We start from the raw sequence: 17,487 nt of genomic DNA on the forward strand, positions 1-17,487 counted from the left end.
TCTCTGAATAGTTGGTCCCTACGCAATAACATATTTTTTAAGATTTCGTTTATCCACGGTTGTGTTTCTCTTTTTTTATTTGCTAGGCAAAACCTTTTTACTATCATTATAAATCTCACTAAATACTAATAATAACTTATCATATAACTCTAACGGACATTCAATAGACAACAGCTGAGACCAGTTATAATCACTTATTTTCTTAAAAACTAATTTACTGTTAATTATACAACGGCAATTTGAATTCAAACTGTCCATGACTATTTTAGAAGCTAAAGGAAATGATACACCAATAATATGATGATCCGATAAATAACATTCAATAACGTAGGACGCGCAGTTACGCAGCTGTCTCGCTCGCACCACGCGTGGTCGATGCTCGACCTTTCACTTACACCCGCGACGATCGCTTCCCGCGTCACCTCGCCGGCCGGTATGGCACACTGTAGGCCTAGTTCACACAAAGCAGTCCTTATATTTGGATACATAGCGTATATCACTTACTCCTATTAGATTTATGTTGATGTCGCCTATTACAATAATATTTTCATTTTCTGGGATATTTCTTATGATTTGTTCTAGGTCGATATAAATTGTAATTTATTCGTCTTTGGTGGCCTGTAAACTGCGATGATATTTAAAATATAATTGTCCACATTGAGCTCACCATGCAACACTTCTGCTGATTGTATCTGTGTTCTTTTTTCTAGAAAATTAAGGTCTTTTTTGACGTATATAATTAATCCACCTCCTCTTTTGTTCTCTCTTGTTTTTGAAAATAAGCTGTATCCTTCTATACCATATAATTGTATCTCATCTGCTCTAACATTAACTCGGACAACACCAACACATGTATGTTTTGTATGCTGTATTTTAATAATACAAGAAGTTCATTAAAGTTTTTTCTCAGTGAACGAATATTTAAATGTAATATATTTAAATTGTTTATTCTACTTGAAATAGTTTGGTTCCAAGCTGTAAAATTTAAAAAACGATCATAATGACACTCCTGTGTAACAATAGCTTCGTAAGGATCCATTTTTATTTATTGTTGTGAACACGCTGTGTACACTCCGCACTATGTGCGCTTGCGACCTGTGTAGGTATAACTAGCGGGCCTCGAAAGGTGGGTCGTTGTTTACAATTTTTTGAATGTCGCTTTCGTTACGAATTGACATAATTTTTTTCTGATCGTCACTTTTTCTTATTAGTATCTTACCATCTTGTACCCAATGTATTTATGGGTTTTTTTAAGCTGAATCTTTGTAGACCATAGTAAGCTTCGCTTATATCGGGTTAGGTTTTCGTTGATGTAAACACGGTTCTCATTAGGTGTGCCATATATTTGGCCATTCGTCAGGTTTGTTTTACGTTTCCCAATCCATTCGTTACGCGCAGCTTTTGTTTTTAGCGTGACTACTACCGGCGGCGGTTTCTCTGAACCAGGTTTTTCTCGTCCAACCCTCTCTGCGTGCTCAATCTCGCTGGATTCGAGCTGTAGTTTTTGAGCCATTTGGACTACCACCTTAGTAATATCCTCGTTATTCTTCTTCTCCAAGCCACATAACTCCACCTTTTTCTCCCTGTCTACTTCTTCCAAATCGTTCACCCGCTCCTCTAGGGATTTATTACATTTTTCCAGAAATTCGTTTTTGTTTTCTAAAGCCTTTATCTTTTTTTCTGTTAAGACTTGATGCTCACACAGCTTGTCGTATTTTTCAGATATAAAATCGACTAAGTCTGTCAACTCGCTTAGCTTTTTCTCCATATTTAGATAATATCCATTTTTCTATTCATTTCAGCCAGAATACATCTTAAATTGGAGTCGTCAAGACTAGGCGAGTCGAGCGCGGACACACAATCTTCACATTTTTCGTTTTTAAATGTCGTTTTTGTGATACATTTTTTATGAAACACTAAATCACATGTCCCTTTACATTTTATAAATCGTCTTTCGCCAATGACACATTCTTGTTGCATTTCTTGCACTGCACCATTATTGAAACTTTTTATCAAATGTTCACACAAATAAATAAACGGACTAATTTCCGGGAATTACACGACACAGCCGGACGCCGAGCGCACGAGTCGCGAACTGTAGTAGCACACATTTATAGGAAAATCGTTATCAATACTTCTTAAAACATAAAATTTACCTTAGTATGCTAAAAATAGAATTGCTCTATACTGCTCCCACTGAACGCAATGAAGCAATACACTACACGTCATAGCAACAATCTTTTAAATAACATCCTAGCTTCTCATAATATTTGAAGGGATTGTGCTAAAGGGTAAACATCGCCTCGATACTCAATGGGCAAAAGAAGAAAGAGTCTGTCGCTCCCTTCCGCTGTACTCAAAGCGGGAGAAGTAATTTGATCATAAGCCATTCAGGCGTTAGTACCAATTATTTCATTTAAAACATGAACCATTTTACCGCCATCTCGTATAAGTTTCCATGAGCATCGAGCTTGAATGACTAACCACCGTGTGGCGTGTGGAAACTCAATAACCTAGGTCATTTGTAAATACTGTACCTAGTGTACCTAGATAGAATGTGATGCAAATATACACACAGCAATTAAAAAAGGCTTTTTTTCAAACACTAGGGAAAATGGGCAGGTAGTAGTGTTATAAGCAATAGTAGAATATTCATAATGCACGTGCTTTTCGGGATCAAATTCCAAATGTTGGCAGTATTAGCAAGTCAGTATTCCCGATTTCCATACCTTTTTCCCTTTTCCCCATTTATTTTTGGGTACTTCAGTAGTTTAGTAGGTCAGTAGTTTTAGGTACTTCAGAAAAGGTAACCATCCGAGTTTTGTCTTTCAGTTAAAAAAAATCATTAGAAAATAAAACGCGATCAAAGGCAAGTTAAAAATACTACATTTATAAATTAGAAATCATTGAAGATTTTTTTAAAGGTAAGTTTACATTTTTAACAGAAAAACAATCTAACTCCCAGTCTTAATGAGCCTAGAGCTGCAATGGAGGAATCAGTAGGTAGGTGTAGGAAAACCCCACTGACCTGTCGCGGATTCCGATCCCCGCATCGGACAAGCTTTTGTGTGATCCGCGAATGCTTGTTGTAAGTCTGTGTGTCTTTGTGAAAGAGACTTGAAAGTTTGCGAAAACCCCCCGCGACACAAGGATGAAGATGATGAAGAAGTCGATTTTCTTAAGAAAAAAAAATCAATTTTTAATTACCCTAAGCCACACAAATTAGCCTCATGTCAAGCCTTATTTAATGTATAGACCCAAACCACTTCTAGAAACTGATTTAAACGGCCCACTTAAGAAAACACACAAATATATTCATGTAGAAGTATCGATCTATAATAGTGCTGCGCTTGTTACTAGGTACCCTAGATATACTAATGATGTACCTTAATAGAGTTGCCATGGCAACTAGGACATTCATGAAAACTGTTTCGACTTCGAGCTAACCTAGGCTTTAACACTACCTTTTAGAGTAAAACAGTGGCAGATGCTAAAGAGAGACACAGCTCTATACGTGATATTGCGATCTCTCTCTTTTATATAGGCAACGGCAGAGTAACGATAAAGCCAGCATCGGCCTAATATCTTAAAACTATATGTAATATATTAACTGGATATTAGTAGACTCATGTTGTGAAGAAAATGGTCTATCGTTAAGCTTTCGTGGCTAAATTGAACAACCGATTTTGGTAAACTTGAGTCTATAGATGAAATATCTTCACAATCAATAGAAGACAAAAATATTTTGCATTACCTCGCAAGCGAAACCGCGGGCAATGACTAGCTTTTACTCATGACGAAAAATCTGAAAGCTATCAAATCAGGTTCTAATCGTACTAGAACTGTAACTTCCATGACCTAACCCTAAAATTATCCACTCGTAACATAATTGACCTTGACAAAAACAAAACATAAAAATAAACAATAAAACAGGCATCGTATTGTAAACACTAAATATTCATCCATCCTGCATCGAAAGATAGTCGTAAAACGATGTTGAATCGATACCTAGAGGCACATCACTAGCGATCGCGTGCCGCACTGCACATCACCACAACTACTGTCCTGTGTTGTGGTGACACCATGGTTCGCGTGGGAATTGGGACAATTGGGGGCAATTAAAATTGTTTTGTAGCAGTTCCTGTTATGCCCTACCTTTATTTTTCCCTAATATTTATGAGTGAGTTATGTTTTTCGAGTAAAAGATACGAATCATTCAATTAATTAATGGCCTAATAAATTGGTGAATACATAGAAGTATAAAAATAGCACTTTTTTCAACTGTTATCTTGGTCTGATCAACGGGTATCGTGATGCCCAGGTAACCGGGTTGAGGAGGTCAGATAGGCAGTCGCTCCTTGTAAAACACTGGTACTTAGCTGACACCGGTTAGACTGGTAGCCGACCCCAACAAAGTTGGGAAAAGGCTAGGCCAATGAAGATCTTGGTCTGACACGAATGAACTCTTTGACTGTCTTTTCTTTCTCTAATTGAACATGGTTTCAAAATAAATGATTTGCAAAAATGTGGAACAACTTGCATGTTAAAATATATTTAAAAGTAAAGTATGTAGTAAAAGAAAATAAAAATTGTTTTATCGTGGTTTTATTAATTTGAAAAGCATAATATATCTGTAGCATTAAAATAAATTAAATACTTTTCGCAATCATGCATGCATTAATTAAGTTTTCAATCGCTTTTGCTTACCATATTCACCTCATACTTATGAGGTATTTCTACTTTAAGTCTAGAACTAATTATTTGTTTTTGAGTTTGTAACATTTAAACTACCTACTCATATTTATTTAATAATTCAAAGGTTCGATCCGTTCAATGCCAAACAATTATAATTACCCCGAGAAAAAACATAAACGATATATGCAGCAATTGCAGCATAAATTGTCGATAAAAAAATCACACTAAAACAAAAGGCTTATAATATGTAAGGTGTGTTTTTTTCTATTTTATTCATAAACCGGTCAAGTGCGAGTTGGACTCGCAATAACAAGATTTCCGTAAAAATAAACTAGAACAACGGATCAGTTGGATAATTTAGGGTTCCCAAAAATTTGTGACTGTGAAAAAAGTCTTTATTTCTATTTGTTATCTATCATCTGTAAAACAAACTAATACAGACTAATGACAGACGGACAGAAGAAAAAACAGAGGAACTTCAGTATTCAGATTAAGTTTTTATCTAAAATACAATTTAACAAGGAAATTATTATTTGGAATTTGCAAAATGAAATCATTAGTTTTCGTTCTATTAAGTACGCTAATCCTTATGACTTAGACGTGCGCGAGGATTCTAATAATAGCCCGCAAATGGGACAAACCAATTGTCTTTATTGGTTCAAGTTCAGACGTAATGCCACAGAATATAAAATAGTATGACGCAGTAATACTTTCATGATAATCTTTATGATATAAATCTACTATGGTCCATTGTTCCTTATTCAATATAAAGAAATGGCTAAAAATTAAATGCATTTCTTTTTCAACGAATAATTATTTTGTAAATTTCGTAATTCATAGAAGTTGAGAATGTGAATACATGATGTATTTCCTATTTTCATTAACTACTATTGTCGTACTTTCATTTCATAAAACTAAAAAAGAAACGAATTCCTCAACATATACTTAATTATGAGAGGCACCAACAATTAAAATAAATACTATATTCATTAATCTTATATCCATCAAACATAACGTCAACATATAATCAGTTAAACAAACAATAAGGCACTCTATATTATTAAAAAAGACCGAAATCATATCCACCCTACACAGTCACGTTTCAGTAAACCGACGAGCTTTCAGTGAGGCAAACGTTGCCACACCGCAATGTAGCCTTTATAACCTTAAATATAATGTTTATGTTCATTACCGGCTAACTTAAGACTTCAGTATAAACTTAGAAGTTAAAACAAGCAATGTATGAGGCATCACTATTCAAAATTTAAATACTTAAAGTAAAAAGAAAATTGTTGGCGGTTTGAAGTTTCTATTTGAAAAACACGAAAGAGGTTTTATTTAAAGTGAATCCTAGATGTTTGATAGAAACTTCTTGGAGTTGTACAATGATTATTTTATGTGTTTATAGTGGTGTTTTTAATTGATATCTAAGAAAATAAAAATGAATGCCTGGTCAGGCCAAGAGGGGGATGTTATGGGACCCACTGTCACACGTAAGTCAAGTTTAAAGTTTCAAAACATAAGATTATGAATGAAAGATAATTAGATTTTTAAATAGTGCTTATATGTATATGGAAAGCCAATGGATAACCAGCTTCGTATTAAAATATATACTGTCGTCTTAGCTCATAATTAAGTTAATCTAATCAATAGCAAAAGTTATGGTGTTTCGCACACAATAACTATTGTTAGGCGGATTTTTAATTACTTGGTTCGGTTTACTATCGTATTTATAAGAAAAGCTCGACTAGTTTCAGACTTAAATACGGTCCTTTATCTTGAGCTGGCGCAGAGAACATGTTATAAAAGAGAGTGTTAAAACTTAGGCACGTATTTTTTTTTAATATTCTGTCAGTCTTGCTAACATCGTCGGCCTAGCCTTTTCTCAACTATGTTGGGGTCGGCTACCAGTCCAACCGGTTTCAGCTAAGTACCAGTGTTTTACAAAGAGCGACTGCCTATCTGACCTCCTCAACCCAGTTACTTGGGCAACACGATACCCCTTGGTTAGACTGGCTGTCAGACTTTTCAAGCTTCTGACTACTTGTAACGACTGTCAAAGATGTAGGAATAACAGCCGGGACCCACAATTTAACGTGCCTTCCGAAACACGGAGGAACTCTTTATGACAAAGATGGTCACCCATCTACGGACTAACCGCGTCAAGCATAGTTTAACCTGTGATCGAATCACTTATGCGGTTATAGCTTAGCCACGAGCTCCTCTCAGTCTTCCTAACGTGTTCCTATAATAAATAGTGATTCTTGATGCTTTAGATCAGACTAAAGGTAAGTACGATTTTTCTAGTAGGTTCGATTCCTGCAAAAGATCGATATATACCTCAATTTTAATTTGGTATTTTACATTCACTCTCGAAGACAAATTACAGATAGCTACTATTCTTTGTTGTTGAATTTCAATTTCCTATATTTGTCACAGATTCTACCTATTAGCCCCTTTTGATACAAAAAATATTTTACACATTTAAAATAATATTTTACTTTTTTTACCTTAAAAGTAAGTGCAATATCTTATTAAATTTAAATTATATTTGTGATGTTACTTATATAGTGTATATCAGTAACAAATAAACTTTATAAAAATCGCAAATTTCTCATGAACCAAGGTCTATCCCAGCCTAAACAATCCACTTCCAAAAAATTCCAACATCTACAAAAAAAAAAATATATTCCACTAAACTCCACGTTAACTTAGCCTTCGTTTCGGCTATCGTAAAGCATTAAAATACCTAGCGGGTGAAATGTTATCTAGATTGCACGTTTCACGTACTTATGTACTTGACCGGTTGAATAACTTAGAAAAGCGACTGAACGCCGCATGTTTTCAAGGTCATTATTTTCTTGGGCCTAACTTTTTACAACTTAGCAACTCAGTCTCCAACTGAGCGTTGACCTGATGTCCAGTTTTTATTTTACTTACAAATGTTTTTATTAAACCTCCTTGCTATTAGATTTAAATAATTTCAGTTGTCCTGTGCTTGGGGTCGAATTTCACTATTTCTAAAAAACAAACAATAAATCGCCGATTTTAATTAAATAATTTGTAAATCACTATCCAATCCTTGTCTTACTGTCGCTTTTGTTCCTCGAGCATTCTTCACCCATTTTTCATCTTACTCCGGTCATAATTGATCAGTTTCAGCTTCAGCAAAAAAACGCTGAAATGAAGTAATGTAAAGCTCACATGTGCCTCGTAATTTCTTCTTAATGGCTGATTTGCCTAGAGATTGGCCGCTCAGGATTATTACACTCATATAATCATGAGTAAATAATGGATTAAATAAAAAGCAATCATCATTATATGGTACCAAGGGAAGATAAACGGAACCCTAATATAGAGACAGCGCTTTCTGATCGTCTGTCACCACGTTTGTCGCAGTTGAAATGTTCATAGATTATGTATTTCTGTTGCCCATATAAGAACAAAACTAAAAATATAGATCGAGGCTAAGGTAAAGTTGTTGTTACAGTCATAAAATGGTTGGTAAAAAAATGAATTTCAGGCTAAGACGCTTTTGTAATCAAACCATCATTTTTCGAAACAATACGGAATCCTTAGAATAGCGAGTCCGACTAATTGGTTTGAGATTAAATTAATTATAATAATCTACTCTTTGCAATTAATAACGAGAAAATAATTCTTGGTTTTTTTACAACATAATGAGTAAATCACAGGACTTAATGTCATATTGACGTGAAGTTCTCTGGAAGTACAATACTCATAGTACCAGACTCTATGCGTTGTAGGGCACAGGACTTTTCACATAGAGGGACAGTTTGGGCACAGATCCACTCATTCCAATATAGGGAATCTGGGCTTCCACAAGATGTTCTCTTCACCTTTGACAGCGATATCTAAGAATAATTAACAAAGAAGCTATTAGTTTGGAAAAGTCATTTCGCTACAACAGACAGATCTTGATTTAACCTGCACCTAGTCTTACAAAACCATAGTCGCCTAGAGTCTCAATATTCAATACTTAGTCACATTATAATAAAACAAAATATTAAACCTAAATTATTAAACCCCATCTTTTCGCCTCTTACTTGCTGAGGATGGAAGTGGAAAATATATTTCCTATTCCTCGTATTATTGATGCGGGTTCTAAGACAGTTAGTCGTTTCGTTCACACGGAGCTTAAGTTCTAGATGGTTTTCTTTGGTTATCATTATTGATCCTGGTTTATACGACTTGCAATGATGGTAATGTGTGGCAGGATTGTTACAAAAAAATATATAAACATAATATTCCTACGTCATCTTTCCAGGTACGGGCAGTGCCAAGCCCAATACTCCACCTCTGAAGAACGGCAATGATTTGAGAGAGTCCGGTTATCTGATAGCAGTTGGTTCCAGAACTTCCAGGTAGTGTAATGAACGTCTAAGCACCAAGAGAAATCGGCTGACACGATCCTAAACACAATATGATTTTTATAACTTCAAACTGGACGCACCAATTTTGTTTTCATTTATCGTGAAATATCTATTTTGTTCAAAAGAATGACATTTTTTCTATTAGCACAACAGGAACTCTTTCAATTTGATTATAAGTATTTGCATGAATGAATTCTGTTTATTATAATTATTACTAGCCTGGAATGTGGAAAGGCGTCACCAGTCTTCATCTACTTGTGAACTGCGAGTGACTAGTTCGGTATTTTGTTTATCTTAAAAAATCTTGAAATCTAAATACAGAGCCGCAAAAAGCTGCTTGAGCAGTTTAACTGTTTTGGAAAATTCTGCTGAGAATGGAAATATTTTGCTAACCGACTTAGTTTGCTGACTGTCAACGATTTGGTGTAAACTGTTGTTGTGTATGTTATTTGATAAATAATTCACAGTGGATCGTTTTTGAGGACTACCACGAGCTCTTAAAGTAGTAGTATTGCGAATGTGTCTTACTTTAAGAGGTGGTGGTAAATCTCCAAGTAAATCGATTTGAAATCTGTTTCTCATTATTGATTTCTTTGCAGGTTCAGAAGAAAATACAAGAAAAGATTGCCGTTTTTCGTCATTATCATCATATTTCTACTGTTACTGATAGCTTTTATAATAATTACTATTTTATGTAAGTATTGTCATCGTCATTTTTCGTCAATTCTCGGAATCGCATCTATTTTTTACTTAACCGTGTCGTGTGACTCATTTCTGTCGTGAGTATGTGTGTTATCAGTTAGCAACTGAACGGATGAGTTAGTTGATATGAAACTCTATATGAGGATAATCATTACCAAGGCAATAGGTAAATGCTACAGACTGAACAATTTACAACATCCTTCGTTGTTATCTTTTCACCGAATGAAAAACAAAAAGTGAATGTATTCCATGCGCGACGTGACATGGATTCCTTCCTCACGTAGGACGAGCATTTGTGTGATCCATTTTGTGTGGGAGTCTGGGTGTCTTTGTCTTGAATGTTAGTGAAACCCCCCACACCGCGACACAGGGCACATATTTCTCGCAATCTGTCTATGTATCTCTATAAATACATGTACTCTATCTATATTAACGATTTTTTTGCTTCAACCAGATGAGTCCCTCACCTTAACTTGATTATTTACCTTCTGTTATATTTACTCCACTGCGGCTTGAGTTATGCCTACCACATTGCTCACCTTTTCATGTCTGCTTGTCATCAAAGAAAACAAATTCGCCAACAATATCAGTGTAATATATTATATAAACAGGTTTTGGTGCATTATGTGAATCATTTTAAACTGCTTTTATATGTAAATTCAGCCTTAGACTCTAAGTGCAAGCAATCAGTTACAGCTGAATTTTTAAGTCAAAAAAAGCTTATGACATTAAGATAGCAGAAGCGAAATTTTAAAATATATCGTAATATGTTTCCTAATTCAAACGCGTTTTTTTCTCGAAGTTATAATATATAGCTTGAGATTTGAAATTCGATTCAAACAGAATTAATTGTTCACTCTTTTTAATACTCATCGTCCTAGCCTTTTTCCCGACTATGTTGGGATCGGCTTCAGATAAGTACCAGTGTTATATCAGGACATCTACGTACTGACTCCGACGATCGAACTTCGAACTCTTTTTAATACAACAGTCTTACTGAATTCTAAGTGTATAAGGCCTGTTTTACAGATGCCCTAGCAGTACATAAGAAACCAGTGAAACTCTGCAAGAGCACCGAATGTCTGCGCTCAGCGGCGAACCTCGCTCTCTCAATGGACCCCAGTGCGAATCCTTGTGATAACTTTTATCAGGTAAATATTCTACTATTGGATATTGATGTAGACATTGATTCCGTACTCTTAGATTTGATTTAAAACAAAAGTATCCAAATTCTCAGACATAAAACAAATATTCTTTAAAGCACGTCAGTTCTAGACTAATTGTCAATTTGGCACATGGCATATGGTCTGGGTGATAGGTACTTCTATATTAAAAAGCTATTATCGAAAATGTTTTTCCGCTACTCTTTGACATCATCTATGTGATGTCTAGAACAGTCGAGAGTTATAGGATCTTATTAAGGTCCTATATCCCCACATAGGACCTTAAATAGTTTAAGGTATAAATTAGTTTTTTCTCTAATATTTTTTTCATACTAAACCACACACGTCGTCACACAGTACGCGTGTGGCAACTGGGGCTCCGACCACCCGAGACCGGACACGTATCGCTCTTACGACTGGTTTCGGGACAAGCAGACCAAGGTGTACACGATAGTGAGGGACTTCCTCAACAGGAATACGAGCAACCAGCCGAAGGCTGTGCAGCAGGCTAAAGAGATGTATGTCGGATGTATGGATACCGGTATGTGGACTCTACATTTTATCGGATAATATTATTATTAACTAGTTGTTTCATTTTTTCCATGTTTTCTCTCCTTTTATACCCTCCCGTGACTACTACTTTTATTTCAAGACTAAAATTAGCCAAATCGATTCTAGACTTCTCGAGTTTTAGTGAGACTAACGAACAGCAATTCAGTGTTATATATAAAAAAAATAAGAAGACTTCTGTTATAGAACTATTCCAGGTTTAAAATTCTAGTTTCAAATGTTTCTTCTTCTAAATCGAAAACCTATATACCGTACCTATACATCATAGTTATCTGCGCCATAAATTCTTTAATCTACGAAATCAATTTCCATTTCCAGAAACATTAAACAAACGCGGACTTAAACCAGTAATCGCCGTGTTAGAGTCCCTCGGCCTTCCTCCATACCCGACCTACATCAATATCACTGAAGACTTCGACTACTCCACATATACCTTCGATTGGTTGGAAACTGTCATCAAGATCAAGACTCAGATCGGTATGGACGTGCTCATAGGGTTTGATATATACACCGATCCAAAGAATTCATCGGTGTATAGAATGGTTATGGGTTCGCCTGAGACAACTAATCCATTTCCAAGGTACGTAACGGATATTAAATTGGGCTTCGTAGAAAACAATATTTCAATTAATGATAGAGGGTATTCCGTTTCATTAGTTTAAGTAGTAAGAACATTCGGCGAAATAAAACCCTTGATATGGTACAATATAAGAAAAAGTAAGCGTAACGCACCTGCTACAATACACAACGTGTCATTAAGCTGAGTTATATAATTGGCGGTCTTCAGTCCTTTTATACTGGATACTGAAAACGTCATATGAACACACATGATTATATGTTTAGCTTTTGCACGTGTCATATCTGCTTATCCATAGATTAGCTTCAAATAAAACAGAGCTTTAATTTAATTTACCATAAAAGCAGTTTTTTTTTGTAGCACTCACACGGAAAGAAAACGCCACAATGGCAGAAAATCCCAAAACATCCTAAAACGTTTCATAAAAGAAACGTCAAGTATCTATCACGTAAATCGACGAAATGACAAATCCGATGACGATGAAGAAGATGAGAAAATAGCACAAGTACATAAAATATTTTACGCAGAACTTATGAAACTGTTCGTTTTAGAATCTGAAGACATTGCTAAACTTACTGAAGTTGATCTAGATAAGAATTTGATTGAGGCTGCTTCTGAATATTATACCATGAGCAACGACCTTTATGAGGTAAGGAGAGGATCGTAAAGTACAAGTACAAGTTTTATTTAAAGAGGTGGTTATAGGCCCAAGCTCATTCTTTTAATTTCTAGTTTCTAAAAATCACATGTTTTGTACCGATAAATCCAACTAAATTTTACTCGTGGTATAGTCATCAGTACTCGTATTACTGGAAATGTAAACGTTAGGTACATAACTGTTTCAATGCCAGAGTATTTAGTGCCCAACATAACCTAGATATATTGCTACCGATTTGACCTTATCTACAATCATGGTCATAAACTTAATTGCATGGATGATTACGTCAGACTTCATATACTTTATAACATAACAAGAAAGAGCTTTTAAATTATACTGGATATTCGCGTGTGTCATGAAACACGTGGCAAATAACTTTTTTATTTGATCAAAAGATAAAATACTGCAACTGCAATCAATCGTTTTTTTACTGATACTTGATATTTTGTACAATAGTGGTATTAATTTACAGTTAGAAACAGACAACTCAACAGAGGCAGATGAAGAAGATTACGGCAACACACCAGAATATACCGTAGACGAAATTCAAACTCACACAGATTCAATTGTTGAACTAAACAATGGTACAGCTACGCCTATATGGAGAAGGTATTTAGAAGGATTGTTCAGTGTTAGTACCACTGAACTGGACTTCGAAAAGGATAAGATTCTGATTGCTGATAGTGATTTGAAATACATGTCGTTGATGGAAACTTACGTTTCGAGGATTCCGCCCGTAGTCATGGAACTTTATATCTGGGTGAAGGTTTGTATTCGTTATAAATCCCTTCATTGGTGTAAGCATCATATTAAATTAGACGTGATAGTAAAAAATGGGACGAATCAATTAATCAACTAATTAGCAAATTCTCAATTCCCTGAAGTTAGCTCCGTGAATAAAAAAAAACAGATTTTCCGAAATTCATTATATATTTTTTCTTAAGGTAGCAGAAGTTATGTCAGTTCACACCACTACGGAACTTCGCGACTTATTCCAACGGGCATACGAACAGACTCACTCACACAGTCAGCCGACCCCGCGCAGCCTGCAGTGCGCTAACGCTGTCAACGACATGCTCGGCATGGCCGTGTCCTACGGCATCGCTGATCCACACTTCTTTAATGTTACTAAACCAAAGGTAAGTGGACGGAAGTTTCAAGGAAGCATCTCTTTGGCTTTTATCAAAGTATAGTAATAATTGTAGTAAGCATCGTCTAAGAACAAAGTCATATACATATTTCGCCTCTCACTATGACCAAAATGGTTAACCAAAATAACTGACTTGCTAAAATGCGATAAAAATATTTCTATCACTTTAAATTTCAGATAATAACAATGATTGAAGAACTAAAAGATGCTTTAGCTCATCTTGTTGGCGAAGCCAAATGGATGGATGACAACACGAAAGTGGCGACATACCAGAAAATCATAAACATGAAGACACTCATTGGCTTCCCAGACTGGCTCCTTGAAGATGGGAAACTAGAAGATTATTATGACGGAATAGATGTAGATCCTAAGAAACATTTGGAGAACATGATAAACATAAACCAAGTTAAAACAAAGAAAGTACTCAATAGGTTTAGAGATGGAAATAACTTTACTTGGGCGACGGATCCCACTGAGGTGAATGCGTATCATACGTTTCAGGAAAATACTATAAGTAAGTCTTACAATATTACAAAACAGAGACCTATCATTAAAAATCATTTCAAACTTTACTTACTTATTTTCTGAAATTAATCTTCAATCACACTTTTTAATCATTTTGTAAGTAAATATGAAGAGGTCATCTTTCATCATAAATTTCTATCACTAGTATTTCTCAAGGCAAATGTGCCTATATGTTTATAATCTTGTTTGTTTCCACTAGCTGTCCCTATGGTGATGTTACAACATCCCTTCTTTGATTTAGGACTTGAGTAAGTTTCATATTGAAATTTGATTGTCGATTCATACGTACAAAAGATATTTTTCTAATGTGTCTTTTTTATCCAGTTCACTTAACTACGGATCACTGGGCACCGTTCTCGGACACGAAATCACTCACGGTTTTGACAATTTTGGTAAATGATTTTTTTTATTTTCATCTATTCTATTTTCTTTATAATCTTTCATACGACCAGTCTTAGTGGTTGTCTAAACTAATACATTAAAAAGTATTTCTGAAATAAAAAAAATGAGAGAAGTTTCGCAACTGCAATATTTCTCCTTTAAGAAGCCGAAGAAAGCACAAGCAAAATACATTCAGAAAAACTGTTTTCTGAATTTATTTTGTAACGTTACGTATTGAGTTATGTATCTGTGCTAATGTAAATATTAGTATCTAAAAACCAGGGCTGCGTTTAGTCATCCTCATTTTGTGACAGCATTAGATTAGCTACTTACTTCCTTTAGCCCCTATTTTAACGTTAATTTTATTGTTAAGTACCACGTTTAGAATTTCTTTTTAAAATTATGTTGTTGTTTGTAGGAGTACATGCAATTTAATGTTATAATAATCACTCCAGGTCGTCTGTTTGACAAGAACGGAAACATGCTGCCGTGGTGGTCCAACAGCACTATAGACTCATATGTCAACATGACGCAGTGCTTCATAGACCAGTACTCTGGATACTATATACCTGAGCTGGATGACCATGTAAGTGTGTGAAAATGTGATGTACAAACTACCATCATCGTCATCATTATCATCATCATCATCCGAACGATGATTACTATATTGTAATAAGTTAAATGGATCAATGGCAGAAGTAGAACTTTAATCAATTAGTGAAGGCATGTAATCGGAATGTTGATTACGCAATATCTTACAAATAGTAGATGCTGCTAATCGTACTCCCAAAAACTATTTTTCGGGATTCATAATGCATACTATGTTTTCTATACATATTTTCTTTCCTCAGGTAGATGGAAAAAAGACTCTTGGAGAGAACATAGCTGATAATGGCGGTATGAGAGAGGCACTCGCGGCTCTGAAGCATCACTTGAAGAAACGTGGACCAGAACCGAAGTTGCCTGGTTTTGAACATTTCACATCCGAACAACTGTTCTTTTTGTCTTACGGGAATGTAAGAAACTTGGTAGAATTAGTTTTGAAACTGGTATATTGTCAAAAGCGTTTTCTCTGAGTTTTTGCAACTTGAATTTTAATTACCTATAAAACACTGAAATACCAAATTTTGGTGCAATTAGTTTCGTGGTTCCATACAGAAAGGGTTAACATCGAACCTCTATTGCGCAGGCTCCGAATTCCAGCCATCTGTCCACTTCCTGGCATTCATGTCTGTCGACCTTCCTTTACAAGTCTATGAGCCGTGATAGCTTGACAGTTGAAATCTTCACAGATTACATATAACTGTTGCCCACGACACCAAATCAAAGCTCAATGGTTGGCTCAGGCATCATTTAATAGTCAACTGTTTTTCCTTAACCACTTTGTAGTCTAGGGTAAGGGCTCGCAGTGACTCTGTTTTTGTAACTCATTTATGTTATTTGTCCGTAGTTATGGTGTGACGTGTCAACCAAAGAGTCTTTGAAATCAGATCTGGAGGACGAGCACTCCCCTCAAAAGTTCAGAGCGCGAGGGGCACTACAGAACAGCCAGGAGTTTGCCAAGGCGTGGCGCTGCCCCCCGGGGTCCAATATGAACCCTACTAAACGATGCATCATATTCTAAAGATGAGGTAAAAAAAGATCTAGGTCTCTTTATTTTTAACAAGCCTTTTAATTAAAAAAATATGCTAGACAAATATGCGTTCTTTTTAAATTACCAACAAATATCTTTTTAGCCTCAACTCTGTGAGAAAGCCCCTAATTCTAAACTATTTATATTTAAAGATCTATGTCTGAGAAAAGAAAATACCAAGGGAGAATCTATACTTCTATACTATACAAAAATATAAAGCTGAAGAGTTTGTTTGTTTGATTGTTTGTTTGTTTGAACGCGCTAATCTCAGGAACTACTGATTCGAATTGAAAAAATATTTTTGTGTTCAATAGACCATTTATCGAGGAAGGCTATAGGCTATATAACATCACGCTGCGACTAATAGGAGCGAAGATACAATGGAAAATGTGGAAAAAACGGGGAAAATTCTAATCACGTGGATGAAGTCACGGGCAACAGCTAGTAATTAATAATAATGAAACTTTTTTATTACTTTCAGGTAAAAACCTTCTCGAAGAAAACAATGCAAGCAGTGTTTATAAATAGGAATAAATTATTTATCTGACCGTCCACATACTTAAGGTTTAATTTTGTAAATGTGTGCCATAGATGTTAACGTAACTTTTAGTCTACAAGCAGTACAAGTATTATTAGAACATTTATAAAAGTTAGGTTAGTTTAAGTGATCAAATCAAATATATATTTATTGTTTCAAAATAATTGTTACTATGTTTTCCACCTTAAAACTAACTTACAATTTATGTGCAATACAAGAGTACATTCTAATTGTGGAAAAGATCTCCTGTGCTCTGTACTAGTTCGAGAACTGTATCACAGAACACAGATCAATTTATTGTTGCACAGAAAGTTGACTGAATGACAGTTTTTGTGGATTATTTTATCGTTGCTAGTGTGATGCCTCTTTTGTATCTTTTCACGTGTCTTACGTTTTTTTCGTCAATAAATGGTTTTGAACTGTGCTTTGTTTATATATGACATTATTACCTCCTTTGGTGCAATAGGGATGATGATAAAAAAAATTGCAGTGTCCGTCTTG

General features: G+C 35.3%; 1 protein-coding gene across 3 annotated transcripts; it reads left to right on the forward strand.

Moving 5' to 3' along the window:
• The first annotated feature begins 5,156 nt into the window (after nucleotides 1-5,156).
• Nucleotides 5,157-17,410, forward strand: LOC113503811 (endothelin-converting enzyme 2-like). Of its 3 annotated transcripts, XM_026885908.1 has the most exons (16): nucleotides 5,157-6,188; nucleotides 8,984-9,080; nucleotides 9,689-9,783; nucleotides 10,821-10,942; nucleotides 11,312-11,495; nucleotides 11,843-12,104; nucleotides 12,462-12,750; nucleotides 13,232-13,525; nucleotides 13,704-13,898; nucleotides 14,087-14,423; nucleotides 14,634-14,682; nucleotides 14,759-14,826; nucleotides 15,271-15,401; nucleotides 15,667-15,831; nucleotides 16,266-16,446; nucleotides 16,930-17,410. In XM_026885908.1, the coding sequence occupies exons 1-15, from the start codon at nucleotides 6,137-6,139 to the stop codon at nucleotides 16,437-16,439; spliced, it is 2,514 nt and encodes an 837-aa protein (XP_026741709.1). In that variant the 5' UTR covers nucleotides 5,157-6,136; the 3' UTR covers nucleotides 16,440-16,446; nucleotides 16,930-17,410. The 3 variants fall into 3 exon arrangements, 1 of the variants encoding a protein (XP_026741709.1); XR_003401513.1 differs by lacking the exons at nucleotides 14,634-14,682; nucleotides 16,266-16,446; nucleotides 16,930-17,410 and having other exon boundaries at nucleotides 15,671-15,761; XR_003401512.1 differs by lacking the exons at nucleotides 14,634-14,682; nucleotides 16,266-16,446; nucleotides 16,930-17,410 and having other exon boundaries at nucleotides 15,667-15,757.
• The last annotated feature ends 77 nt before the right edge of the window (nucleotides 17,411-17,487 follow it).

This window comes from Trichoplusia ni, chromosome 20, assembly GCF_003590095.1.
Source record: "Trichoplusia ni isolate ovarian cell line Hi5 chromosome 20, tn1, whole genome shotgun sequence".
Taxonomy (NCBI): Eukaryota; Metazoa; Arthropoda; class Insecta; order Lepidoptera; family Noctuidae; genus Trichoplusia; species Trichoplusia ni.